This window comes from Ailuropoda melanoleuca, chromosome 1, assembly GCF_002007445.2.
Source record: "Ailuropoda melanoleuca isolate Jingjing chromosome 1, ASM200744v2, whole genome shotgun sequence".
NCBI lineage: Eukaryota > Metazoa > Chordata > Mammalia > Carnivora > Ursidae > Ailuropoda > Ailuropoda melanoleuca.
Window position 1 is genome coordinate 42,555,732 of NC_048218.1, and position 14,246 is coordinate 42,569,977.

General features: G+C 34.6%; 1 protein-coding gene across 10 annotated transcripts in view; it reads left to right on the top strand.

Moving 5' to 3' along the window:
• EPHA6 (EPH receptor A6) overlaps positions 1 to 14,246 on the top strand; it is an 811,316-nt gene that overhangs the window by 58,619 nt on the left and 738,451 nt on the right. Inside the window, exon 1 of one of the 10 annotated variants that reach the window (XM_034657137.1) lies at positions 13,823 to 13,908. The exons of 6 other annotated variants lie outside the window; for them this stretch is intronic. In XM_034657137.1, coding sequence (XP_034513028.1) covers positions 13,833 to 13,908 — 76 coding nt within the window. In that variant the 5' untranslated portion in view covers positions 13,823 to 13,832. Of the gene's footprint in view, positions 1 to 13,822; positions 13,909 to 14,192; positions 14,212 to 14,246 lie in introns of those variants that run through there. 3 more of the 10 variants (XM_034657141.1, XM_034657142.1, XM_034657143.1) reach the window with 3 other exon arrangements.

Here is a 14,246-nt window from a genome sequence, read left to right on the forward strand (position 1 = left end):
TTACAGTGTTTTCTTGAACATTTACCATAGAATGTTAGAGCATATTCAGTGGCAAAGAAGTTCTAGCACCAAAAATATGAGAGAAATACTGGGTTAAAAATACTCAGCAATACCTTATTTCATGTCTTCTCCAGTTCATTGTTATATACTTCACATCATGAATCTAAAAGGAATATAGAAAATAGTTCCACTCTATAATCATGACTCTCTTTTTAGAGGCTTTCTGTGAGCCTAAAATCTAAATTAGATTCATAGCATTTCTCATAACATAGTTATATATTTATTTTATATTTTGTGTATTTTCTGTTTGTCACATTAGACTATAATACCCTGAAGACATGGGCTATGTTTATTTTGATTCACCTTTATACTCAGAATCTGGTAGAATGTTAATGTTTATATTATGAAGAAATAAGTGCACATTTATAGCAAATATTTTGGGAGAATTTTCTAAGTGATAAGGTGAACCACTGAGGAAGTTTGAACAAAGAATGGAAAAATCAGATCCCTGAGGCTGCATTGTAGAAGTTAAATGAGAGGAAAAAGACCAAGGGACCCTGGTCCAGTTGAGAGATGAAATAGGTAGCAAATAGAAAAACCGATAGATTTGAAGATGATTTAGGAAGTTTAGTGTGTTGGTTCTCTACTGCTCTTATAATAAATTACCTTAAATTTTGTGGCTTAAAAAACAAAAACTTATTCTTACCATTTTGTAAGTTAGAAATGGGACATGGATCTCTTTAGGCTAAAATCAAGGTTTCAGGGACGCCTGGATGACTCAGTCAGTTAAGCATCTGCCTTTGGCTCAGGTCATGATCCCAGGGTCCTGGGATTGAGTCCCACATCAGGCTCCTTGCTCAGTGGGGAATCAGCTTCTCCCTCTGCCTACTGCTCCCCCTGCTTGTGTGCTCTCTCTCTCTGACAAATAAATAAATAAAATCTTAAAAAAAGAAAGAAAGAAAGAAAGAAAGAAAGAAAGAAAGAAAGAAACAAACAAACAAACTTATAAAACCAAGGTGTCAGTGGGACGGTGTTCCTTTCTGTAGGCTGTAGGGAGGAATCCATTTCCTTACCCTTTCCAGCTTCTGGAGACTACCCACATTCCTTGGTTACCTTCCTCCATTTTCAAGTCAGCAAGGTTGTATTTCTCTCTGTCTTTCTTCTGTAGTCACAACTTCCTCTGACTCTCTTTTCTACTTTTAAGCACCTTTATTGATTATTACATTGGGATAATTACATACTGGATAATCTAGGATAGTCTCCCTATCTTAAGGTCAGATGATTAGCAATCTAATTCCATCTGTAACCTTAATTTCCCTTGCTATGTAACATAGCATATTCACACATTTCTGGAATTAGGACATGAACAAATTTGGTGGTGGTGGGGTATCATCATTTTTCCTACAACATATGGTTTGCAAAATGATAGATGAGCAGTTATGGATGAGTCAAGGATTGGATACAAATTCCTAATTTGTTTACTTGGGCAGAGGCTGGGTACCAGTAACTCAAGTCAGGAAATTAGGAGATGGTATCTGTTCATGGGAAAATAATCAAGCCAGATGTGTACTTGTTAAGTTTGAGGGGCACTGGAAGTGTTAATCAAGAAGATATGGCTACTAGTTGACCCATGACCTGGCTCTGGGTAATCAGAGGCTTCTCATCCTGTCTTCTGTCCTTGGAATATACAGTTCTGCCTACCATTCTTGCAGTGGAAGCTGTTCCAAAGATACAGGCCGGAGAAAGTGAGATGTTGTTGAGACCATCTGAATGGGGTACACATGAGTGGAACCAGTTGAGGCTTCTACAAACTTAAGATCTGGCAGGCAGGTGTGGAGGTACACTCATCTTGTGGCTGGCTAACACAAGGCTTTTAAGCACGTTCCATCCATTGTGTATTAAACCTGCCACCTACCAATCTGAAATGTTTTCCCTCTCTTTCTTTGGTCTGTCCTTGCCTTCCATTACAGCGGCCAGTTTGTGAACATGTAAGGGACCTCTGAACTGTGTCTGATGCATTAAAGAGATTTATGCTGGAGATACTGTTTTGAAGATTGATAACATTGAAATAATAGTTGAAGCCCTCAAACTGATGTTTGAAAGCTTGAAGACAGAGAAAACAAGAAGTAACAGATTCCTGAAGAACATACAGTTGTGCATTTTTCAGAATATGGCAGTTTTGGATTATATGGTCAAATAATGTCATCAAGGAGTAAGCTGTTAAGTTTCTCAGAAAATATCTACCTGACTAATCAATGGTTTTAAGTTTTTTAAAACTCTTCTTATTCTTGGTTGATGAAAATGAGGACTGCAGTAAAGAGCGGTCTAAGACCAAAATAATCTGTCCAACCAATTGTGGACTCTATGCCTAAAAGTTTAGATTCTTTCTAAAATCGTGCAGCATGGTCACAAATGTTATTCTCTGTCCTTATTTGAAACCATATAAAATTCAGCACTTGGGATTTATTTTACTCACATGGAAGAATCTTTCTTGGGAAAAAACAAACATACAAACACATACTAATTCATAATTAATGAGAGTCTACACATAGAACCAGTTTTCTTTCCAAAAAATAAAAATTAGTCCTTCCAAAATTTAGCCGATAGTAAATAGGCTACAAGTATGGAGACTCTAGTATACCGTGTAAATAGTGTTTGAATAGTGGCTTAAAAAACAAAAATTTATTATTCTCAATTTATAAGTTAGAAATGGGGCATAGATCTTTTTAGGCTAATTAAATGCCCAAGTTACAATAAGTTGGCAATATGTATGTTTGAAAAACAACTTTTTAGAAGTAAAAAATTTCTTCCTGTTTCTTCAGCGCTATTCAAAGTTAGGAGCTTTAAAATGGGTAGGTAAAATTGTTAATTCCTTTCATGGAAATAGACTTAGAGGATTGAAAAGCAAAACAGGGTTACTTCTTTCCAGTAATTTAGTACTTTCCTAGAAATCTTTGATCTATAATTTAGTCTCTTGAATGTGTTTACCTGCAAGGAAAGAGATTCCCTGGGGAGATAATTCATCAGTGAATAAATCGTCCTTATTTATAAATTAGTCTCCTGTATGTCTGATTAGCAGAAATCAATCTCCTAAAATATGATCATTCCTCCTTGGAAGGATAAAAACTCTTCTCAGTCATGGCAGCTGAGGATGGAGTTTAGATCCCGATGACCTCACCAAAAGAATTTCTCAACATTTTATATTTCTTACCATAATCCATGTCTTGGGTAACAATAAATTAAAATTTATCAATGTCTTATGAAAGCCTGGATCTGCTTAATTATGCTTGGGAATCCTGTGTTGGATAAAATAGTCTCCATTTGCCTAAATGTTAAAGTGCCATTATCATCGTTATTGCATTTATTTTATTGCACAAGATCCTGATGATAAACACTTTCACAATAGCACTTAATGACTTGCCTTCCCTTCAGGATAATGATGATAATGCCTATTTTTTGTTGTTGTTTTGTTTTTTTTTCTTTTATTTTTTCTGCGAACAATAAAGTGTCCATCTGTCATTCTTTTCTATATACTGAACCCATGCTGCTCTTGGCATGGTTCAGATTTGTAAATGTTTCATTTATGAACCATTCCTCTTCCTGACTTGTCTGCAGTGCAGAAATATGCCACAAAAGATCAGCTGTCTTACAGTTCATGTGCCTCTAAATCTGGCATCACATTTGCTCTGTCATTTCCTCAGTAGTGTCAGTAGGAAGTTGTCCTACATAATTCTCATGACTTTATTTATCAAATAGTTATGCTAAGAGCTGTTTTATGTGTAAATAATATGACAACTAGTTGTCTTTATATTTCGTCTTCGTATTTTTCCTGCCCATTTCTCTCATTACAGACTATTCTCTTCCACAGGCAATATTACTTACTAAAATCCTCAGTACAATTCAATTTAGTGATTCAGGAGACAACACACATTTCTTAGGCAGCCAAGGATGATGAAATTATGGTAAAAGGGTTAAAAATTACATTTTATTTAAATTAGTCTTTTGCAGCATCTCTCCCAAAATATGTATTATTGTATGAACAGATTATCAAGTTTTATGACATGACAATCATGTTTCATAAGCAGCTGACTGTTTAAGTGTTCATGGACAGTTTAGTTAGCTGCTGTAGAGAAGAGTCTTCAGTTGGCAATTTGGCTGTATCTTTTTTAGAGATTAAAGCTAGAGTATGGATGATATTTCTGGAAGTAGCTGGAGAGAGTTGATCGGGAAATTTAAGGAAAAAAATAAACACTGCTCTTAGCTTTCTCTTAGAAGACTCTTGCGGTAGCTCAATTAACAAGAGAAACTCAAAGGACGAAGAAGAGACAATCATGACCCATGACACAATAAGCAAACTTGTGTGTTATTCTTGTTTTCACATACTAAGTCGTGCATACTACCTGGGAAGAGTGGCTAGAAAGATCAGAGTCTGCTTAGAGCCTGATTGGGGTGGATACTAAAAATTAGAGAATTACTTGGTTCATGGCAGAGAAATTCCCAACAATTGGTAGAACAAGAATTATGACTTGGCTAAGTCTACACAGGCACACAGTATAATCTAAACAGAGGGTAATTTTATTGGATATGATGGAAGTTGGAGTTTTAGAAGTTCTTTTTCGATGCAGTTCTATGAGGAATTGCTTATGTGATATGATTTTAGCTATGCCACGAAAGAGTCCCAAGTTCACTGTCACCCAAAGGGTGCTGTAATCAATTCAAATTTAAGTTGGATAAATAAATAATGTAGGAAGGGATAAGGGGAAATGAATATTCATAAGCACATTTGTGTGCTACTTTAGTGAAAATGTTTTCTTGATAAGATGAGTGTTTTCAGTGGGGCAGCAGATAAGAAGGGATCATTTGAACACTGTGCACTGTAGGAGTTGGAGAACGATGCCTGAGAGCAAGCAACTGAAGGGCACTCTTTGATGAAAGGGTTGGGGCAGGGTGGAGCAGAGAAAAAGACTCCAAAAGTTACAGAAAGTGTTTGTCTTCTAACAGTCCATTCTCTGCTCAGAACAAATGCCTACTTTGATTTTATTATTTCCGAAGACCACTTTGTTCCTTAACTACCTCTTAGAGGGCCATTGACCTTCTACCTTAAAAAATAAGCACAACGGCCACTTAAATTTTGTCCAGTGTCTGCCTTCCCACTAATCCTGCACTGGTTTTTCAGTAGTTGGTTAAGAATGTTTTTTCCCAAGATGTGAGTTTTTTGCCCATGCTCCCTTCCATTCATCTGATCACTCGTTCATTCATTCATTTTATTCAACAAATCTACACACACAGCCCCCGCCCTTGAGGAGCTCATATTGTATTGGCAGAACTAATTTTTAAGTTAAATATTGATAATTATATCTTTTTAAAAAGATTTTATTAGAGAGGGAGGGAGAGAGTGAGCATGTGACTGAGGAGGGGAGAGGAGGAGAGGGAGAGAGATAATCTTCAGCAGACTCTGCACTGAGCACAGAGCCTGAGGTGGGGCTCTGTCCCAGGACTCTGAGATCATGACATGAACTGAACCGAGAGTTGGAGGCTCAACTGACTGAGCCACCCAGGTGCCCTCATAAATTATATCTTGACTTGGCCATAATTTCAATGGACAAAAGGAGAATATTGTCCTTTCAAAGTTTTTTTAATGTATATGTTTTTCAAAATTTTAATGATAGTTATGATTTTTTACCTGATAATATTTTATAGCTGATGACTAAAGCTTGGATTAGTAAATGTTTACTTCTAGTAATGTGTACTTCAGTTTTTTAATTTCTTACTTTAAGTAAAACACTATCTTCTGATAAATTTAGCAGATACTTCTTGTATTTGGGATTATTTTGAAAAGTATTTTTCAGGTAGAAAATTATTATTTCCCTTACTGTTGACTACTGGGATATATTTCTAAAATCTATTCATCTTTGGCACATCTATAGAAACTGAGATAAATGGTCCAATTACTGACAGTTTTAATTGTATATGGGAATATGCAGTAAATGTTAGTTTCTGTGACAGATGAAAAGAATCACATTTATTAAATGTATGGCTAGCAAATCTAAAACCAAAGCCAAATAGTCTTTCCTACCTATTTAATCTCTGTGTAATTGAAACGAATGGAAATAATACAGTTCTTACACAGCACTACCTCATTTATAGATCAAAGTGCTGAAGATGCCAAAATGGAAGAATCATATTTGCTATTAATTAGGAACATGCCAAATTTCCTTTTTTTTAATCTATAGAAATAACTGAACAGTTTGATGTGGAAAACATGACTTGTGAGGTGACTCACTGATAAGTCTTAACTTACTCAGGAGCCCAGGGGTGCACCTGTCATTTGGTGACTTTATCATGGATCAGATCCACAGCTGGGTTCTCCTTGGGTCTATGGGGTAAACTTTCCTGTCTTAATGGCAAGCTTTAAAAGTAATTTAAAACTGAAGCAAACAAAGCTGTGTCAAGCAGGACAATGGTATAGAGGTTCTTTTGAGCAAATTAGGAAGGTGTGGAAGTGAGGATGAACACTACTAGTTATATTTTCAACCAACTGGTTTTCGGTGAAGGTTCTTAACTCCAAGTATAACTTGCCTTCTGAATAGCAAACTAGCTTGAATTTTTTGCTTTTCTCTCTCTATTTAAGGTGATAATGAAGGAAAATAATTTCTGGTTATTATAGCTTATTTTTCTATCAGAACTAAAAAAGAGTGTGATCTGTTTTCCAGAAGGGACAGAGGCAGAGAGGTTTGAACATGCCTTCTGAAAAAGATACCATTTTCTAGTAGAGTGGAAAGCTGAAGGGAATGAGTTCAAAAGTTCTAGCCTTGATTTTATTCTCTGAATTTGAGAAAGCTGTTTAATGTCACTGTGTTCATGTTACTTTATCTTTCAAATAGGATTTTCCAAACTCTCACATGGGGTACAAAAAATAATCATGAACAACACCTATATTAAAAATTGGCAGGCAACCACAGAATTAAGAAAGGCATGATAAAACAAAATGCTGTAAGTACACCTAATGAACATATATTGATCTCAGTTTCTACGTAAAAGTAGTTTCGCTATTTTTAAGAAGGAATGATTTCTTTGGAAAATGTTGGCTTAAAATAATACCAATACACATAGGGGCATACTAGGGGTAAACATAATAATCCTGTGTCTATTTAAAGCAATCTGTGTTCAATATTTTAGGAATTAAATATTGATTCTGACTTTGTGCAAGGGTAGATACCCATAGTTATACAGATCTGGAAATTGCAGCTGTGATTTTTGTCAATCAAAAATATGCAATTATGTCAAAACTGAATCATTTAATGCCGTAACGTGAATGTCAGTTTAAAGCAGGATCTAAACAGGATGACATTCAAATAGAAAAGTGCTAAAATATAGGGGTGCTGGGTGGCACAGCGGTTAAGCGTCTGCCTTCGGCTCAGGGCGTGATCCCAGCATTATGGGATCGAGCCCCATATCAGGCTCCTCCGCTATGAGCCTGCTTCTTCCTCTCCCACTCCCCCTGCTTGTGTTCCCTCTCTCGTTGGCTGTCTCTATCTCTGTCGCATAAATAAATAAAATCTTAAAAAAAAGAAAAGTGTTAAAATATAGAAATAATATATATATGTATATATATATTATACATATATATACACATACATATGTATGCACATGTTTATCTATAATTTGAAGTATTCTAAACCACACACAATTTTCCTATTAACTTTTAGAAATAAATTTCTATGTTATATCTGGTCATGATGTCAAAAGTACTCCCTTTGTTAATTAACTAGTTTATTTGGAGCTATGGGGGTTAGTAGGGTATGTTACAGTCAGTGAAACATGACTGGAATTAACTATCAAGAGCCTCTACTACTATGTTGTTCCTAAGTAACTTAGTAACTTTACCTCTCTGGGATTTATTTGTGAAATAAAGGCTCTAAATTGAATGAGTATAAGAAGAAATGCCTTGTTCTTTTTCACATGAAGTCTACTGGAAAATGTTGGTAAATCTTTGGGCTCAGTTCACATGCCATTAACTTGAATTTTTACAACAAAATTATCCTAAAAGAATACTTTCTTAGTGGGTTGATTGATCTCTTTTGCTTAATTTGTCAAAATAATGTACAAATAAAGTCCTGTCCTTTTTCTTATTGTGCAGTTGGAGTAAAGATGACCTATTGTATACCACAAACCTATATGCTAACTGTTTTAAAACAAATATCTCTTAAGCTTATTAAAAGAAGGATGTAGATAAAGACTTGATAAATTATTCAAGGACAAGAAATTAGCATTGAGCTTTTTAATCTTAGTTACTCATTAGTCTCATTTAATCCAGTACTATCAATCTTGTCTTTATCATTTAATACCTTTCTTTAGAACATAATTAAAATTTATTATAATTTCCAAAAGAATGAATAAAGGGGGTACTAAAAAATTAAGAGATATTTTCAGAGAGAAATACAATATGCTGGAAATTTATTTCTAAAAGTAGGAAAATTGTGTGTGGTTTAGCAAACATATTCTATGCATTATGTTGCTTATTAAAACAAACATTTTCAAAACTTTATTTTGATACCACCAACCTACTACTCCTTACACTTATTTTTTATTTATCCAATTTCTTATCTAGTATATGAATAATTATATTTTCATATGTATCCTTATCTAAATAATAGGTATTAATCATGCTGTATTTAAAAGCTTGCCATTAAATTAAATACAAAGTATTGACTTTTTACTAAAGTTAATGTCAACGTAGTGTTTTTTTCCTTTTTAAATTTAACAGTATTTTTGTACTCTGGTAGGTAGGGACGAGATAACTCTTGTTTAAAGCCAGCAGGAGGAGCTCTCACCTTGCTGGGTTCGATGCAATTAGTGTGCCTGAAAGACCTGAACTTGTGGGGGTTTTAAATATGAAACAAATAGTAAAATTTAAACATCTATCACATGTAATGGTATTAAAAATCTCAAACGCCTTAGTTTTATTTTAATATCAGTTTATCATTCACTTGTCAGGAATGCAAATTTGAAATTTTACTGTTCTTATGAATTTTTAAAAGTTATGATTTCAGTTTAAAGAGGAAAATAAGGCAATTTTATAAATCTTGCTTCTTGATGCTAATAAAAAAATTCTAGATCTACACTTTTGTAGGTAGATACATATTTTCCTTTTTTGTTTGCTTTGAAATGAATATACTTCACAGTTTATAAATGGTAAGTATTGGGAACCAAGCAGCCTAATAGTGTTTTAGAAAAAAAAAATATTTGTATCAGCTAATCGATTAATTAATTTGCCAGTCTATGAAAAATGAATCTGTGTTGGTAGTCTTCAATATTAGAGATTTTTGAACACTCTGCTCCAATAAACCCCTTGATTTAAATGGTGTGATTTGTATGTAGTACTGGTAAAATTTCTGTAGAAGACATTGATGAGAAAACTAGGATAAAAGATTTGGGACCAGCAAAAGAAATAGTGATGTTTCTCTGCATCTATAAAAGTAAGAACGAGGGATGGGGCGCCTGGGTGGCTCAGTCGTTAAGTGTCTGCCTTCGGCTCAGGGCCTGATCCCAGAGTTCTGGGATCGAGCCCCACATCAGGCTCTTCCACTGGGAGCCTGCTTCTTCCTCTCCCACTCCCCCTGCTTGTGTTCCCTCTCTCGATGACTGTCTCTCTTTCTGTCAAATTAATAAATAAAATCTTTAAAAAAAAAGGAGTGAAAAGGAGGCTTTAAAAAAAAAAAGTAAGAACAAGAGAGGCAAACCAAGACACAGACTCTTAACCAGGGAGAACAAACTGATGGTGACCAGAGGGGTGGTGGTGGGGGATGGGTGAAATAGGTGATGGGGATAAAGATGTACACTTGCTGTGATGAGCACCAGTGTTGTATGGAAGTGTTGAATCACTGCATTATACACTGAAACTAATAATACACTGTGTGTAAACTAACTGGAATTCAAATAAAAACTTTCATAAAGGGTAAGAAGAAAAACACTTAAAAAATTTAAAGGTTTTAAATGTTTTACAAAGGACATTCTAGGATCAGTCTCCTTGGTTGGAATCCAAATCTGTTTCTGATCTCAAGGAAAACTACTTAACCTTTCTGAGGCTCAGTTTTTTGATCTGTTAATTGGGTATTTAAAAAAAGAAACGACTTATAGGACAATATGGAGATTACTTGAAGTAGAAAATCCATAGAAAGTTCTTCCTACAGTGACTGTGAATTAGTATCATTATTTTGCCAGCCTGCAGGGAAATAATGATGTATTTCAAAAGTATAAATGTGCTCAGTGGGTTACATTGAACTTCTGAGTACCCAAAACTCTGTACTGGTCCTTAACACTTCTGATTTCTTTTCAGTAGCATATACCCAAAATGAAAATAACTTTCATTTGAAAATGAGATAAACTTATAGCTTTGAATATTTGTTATAATGATATCTTCAGCTTTTTTATCTAAACTGTGAGGTTATTTTTGTTACACTGAATGAACCCAAATGCCATCAAAATTTTTGTATAATTGGTGTGTGTGAGAATGTATATATGTGTGTGTATGATATGTATGTATACACACACACACACACACACACACACATCATCATCATCATCATCATCATCATCATCATCATCCTTATTGTACTTTCTTTTACTTCCAGGCTTGTTAGAATTATATGTTAACAGAAAGTAAAGGAAACTATAAAGAAACACTTTTAAAAAGCTCTAGCCCTTTATGTGTCCTTTTTTCTCTTTAGGTGATGTTAGCAACCATTGAAAACCATTAGCTAAATATATTAATTTGTTAGGAGTAGAAAATGGGATAGCCTAATTCGGTCATTCCTTCTTCATTTATTACCTTAACTATTTCAATAAGAGAAATGTTCCTTCATTAACTATTTCTTTATTCATAAGTAGTTTATATAGAAAAAAGCAAAATAAATGTTTTATTGTTTTCAGATTATTTACCAGTTTTTAAAGTAATGCTTTCCTAGTATTCTGCAAAAGTTATCAGTAGGTATATTTTATCATTATGAATCATTACAAATGCATTAACCTTGTGTGTATAATCAGATCATCCATTTTTGACCAGTGGAAGCCTATGAAAGTTGGTTCCCAAGTCTTTTTGACATGACCCTAGTAGACATTGGTATGTTCCTTGTAACTTTATAAAAAATAAAAATAAATGGAACTTGAATCTGATCAAGCTACTAGATCTACCAATTTAAAGAAAATAAAGGGAATGGGGAAGCATGTTCAATGGTATCTCACCAGTAGAAAAAGCTAGAATGTGGGACAAAATAACCTAGTTTTTTCAGTAAATTTGATTGCAAGTAGTGAAAAAGATAACTGGCTAGTCATTAAGGAAATATATTAAAACAACAATGAGATACCATTACACACCTGTTGGAACGCCTTAAAAAAAAAAACTGGACAATACCAAATCCTGCTGAGGATGTGAAGCAACTGGAAAACTATATTCTGCTAATGCTATTTTGGAATACGGTGCCAGTTTCTTAAAAATAAGCATTCTTAGGACTCCTGGGTGGCTCAGATGGTTAAGCATCTGCCTTTGGCTCAGGTCATGATCCCAAAGTCCTGGGATGGAGTCCCACATCAGGCTCCTTGCTCAGTAGGGACTCTGATTCTCCCTCTGCCTGTCACTTCTCCTACTTATGCACTCTTCCCCTCTCTCTCTGACAAATAAATAAAATCTTTTAAAAAATTTAAAAAAAAAAGCATTCTCCCTATAACCCAGGAGTCCCTATTTACCACGGGGAAGTAAAAGCATAGGGTCATATAAAAATCTATACATGAAAGTTTATACTGGTTTTATTTATAACATCCCCAACTGGAAATAGCTTATATTTGCCTCACGTAGGGAATTCCATATAATAGAATACTTTCAACAGTAAAAAGTAACTACTGATACATGCAGTAACATAGATGAATCTCAAATGCATTATGCTACGTGAAAGAACCAGGCTCAAAAGTCTTCATGCTATGTGATCATTGATTTGACATTTTGGGAAAGGCAAAATCACAGGGACAGAAATTAGATTAGTGGTTGCCAATGGCTGAGCTGGGGAGGGATTCACCATGAAGGATCACAAGGGAAATTTTGGGGTTGATGGAAGTATTCCATAGCTTGATTGTAGCAGTGGTTACATGGATGTGCGTTTGTCACAATTCATAGAAATGTATATTTAAAAAGGGTGATTTTTATTATTGTAAGTAAATCATACCTCAGTAACTCTAACTTAAAAAAAAGTTAATGGGGGAAATTATAGATTAAAAAAAACAAAGAACAATGTCAGCTCACTGCAATGAATAACACTTATTTGAAACTTGATTTTTCTGTTCAAGTAAGTTGAGACAATAGGGATATTAAACACTGGGCATTTGATGACATTAAGGAATTACTACTTATAGTAATAAATTAAGATATTGTCACTGTCTTAAAAGGAGTCTTTATCATAGAAATATATACCGAAATTTTTATGGATGATTATTACTGGAATTTACTTCAAATAAATTCTGCAGTGGGAGACAGTAGGTAAAGATACATAGATGAAGTAAGATTGACTATAAGTTGGTAATTATTGAACCTGGATGATGAGTACATGAGGGTTCATTTTACTGTTTTTTCTACATTCTAAATATGTTTGAGAATTTTCCACAATAACATTTAAATAATTACAGCTCGGTTTTACAAATGTATATTTAGTAAACTGATCTTAACAGTACTGAAGGAATATTCTACAATGAGTAATTAGAGTTCATCTCAGAAATTGATGTATGGTTTCATCCTTAAAAATTAAAGCATAGTGATTCAAATAAGAAAAACCACAGAATCCTTAAATAGACACCAAATAACATACCTTCAGTGGAATTTTTTTAAACTACACAAATAGAAAACCCCACTTTCTTGACTATGTGAAGATCTAAAACTCAAGATGAAATACCAAAGCATTTTTTCTCAGAGTGGGATCCATGGCCTACTGGCATCTAGGGGACTTGAAGGTAGTAGTTAAAAATAAAGATCTGAATCATGGGCCCTACACATTTACCTACTGGTAGCACCACAAAAATCCTCCCCATTTGATCTCTGTATTTCCAACCTCATTTCTGTCCTCCTAGTTCCCCAAATCATCCCCTCTCCTAGTCCTGACCCCAGCAACTGGTTATAGCTCAGTTACTTTATTCTAAAAGTAAACCATTTGTTTCTTATCACATCTGATTGTAAGAATCCTTCACCCTAGGTCAGCTCAAATTGCATCTCCTTTGTGAAATTCTCCCAGATCTCCCTACTAACCTTAAGGTAACTTAATTGCTAGGCTATTATATAATCCTCCATTTTAAAATTTAACAGTTTATGTTCTAATCATTTGTTTTTATGTCTGCCTTTTGACCGGATTGTGAGTAACTTTTGCTTTTGCCTCAGATGTCAGTATACTGGCACATAGAATAATACTGTACTCTATACTTTAAGGATAGTAGGTTTATTTAAAATGAGTTGTTTTTATACTTTGCAAATCATATATAAGGGCATTTAATAACATAAAAGAAGCTACAGAAGCCTGCCTTAACACAGTTTTTCTTTCTTTAATATGGTATAAAAAGACTATATATGAAAGTGGTGGGGAAAGCAAAGGTGATTATTTCATTGTTAGTCCACAATTTGACCCCCTATTCAGGCAGGCCAAGAGACTGCAGAAAGAAGCAGACCACTCCAAATTGTTAGGTGGGAGGGCTCATAAGCAAGGGAACTTACTTGTCTTGGGCAGCTGTAAGATTTCCACACCCATCCACCAGAATCTTAAAGTTTACATAGAAGCCTTAACTGAGTTCAGTCATGTATGCTATCCAGGTGGTCTCAACAACATGTTACTCTCTCAAGGCTATGTCCTTGGAACAGCTCCCACTATGGAAACAGTAGGCAGAGCTTACATTCTGAAGATGGGGGAGGGAAGGGAAGTGGGAAGCTCCTATTGCCTGGTTTCAGCTCAAGGGTCAACTGGCAGTCACATCATCTGGATTACCTCCATCAACATTTTTCAGTTTTAAAAGCCAGCTATTAAAACTGGCTGTTAATTCTGTTGCTCAGTTATCTATTTTATTTAGCATTGTTAAACACAAATTACGTATTTTGAAAATAAGTTATAACCACCTAATGTATTTTATCATTACTTAATATTATTATTATATTAGTATTTAGTATACACAGTTAATTTTAAAGTAAGTAATGCAGCATATTAAAACTAATGCAATAG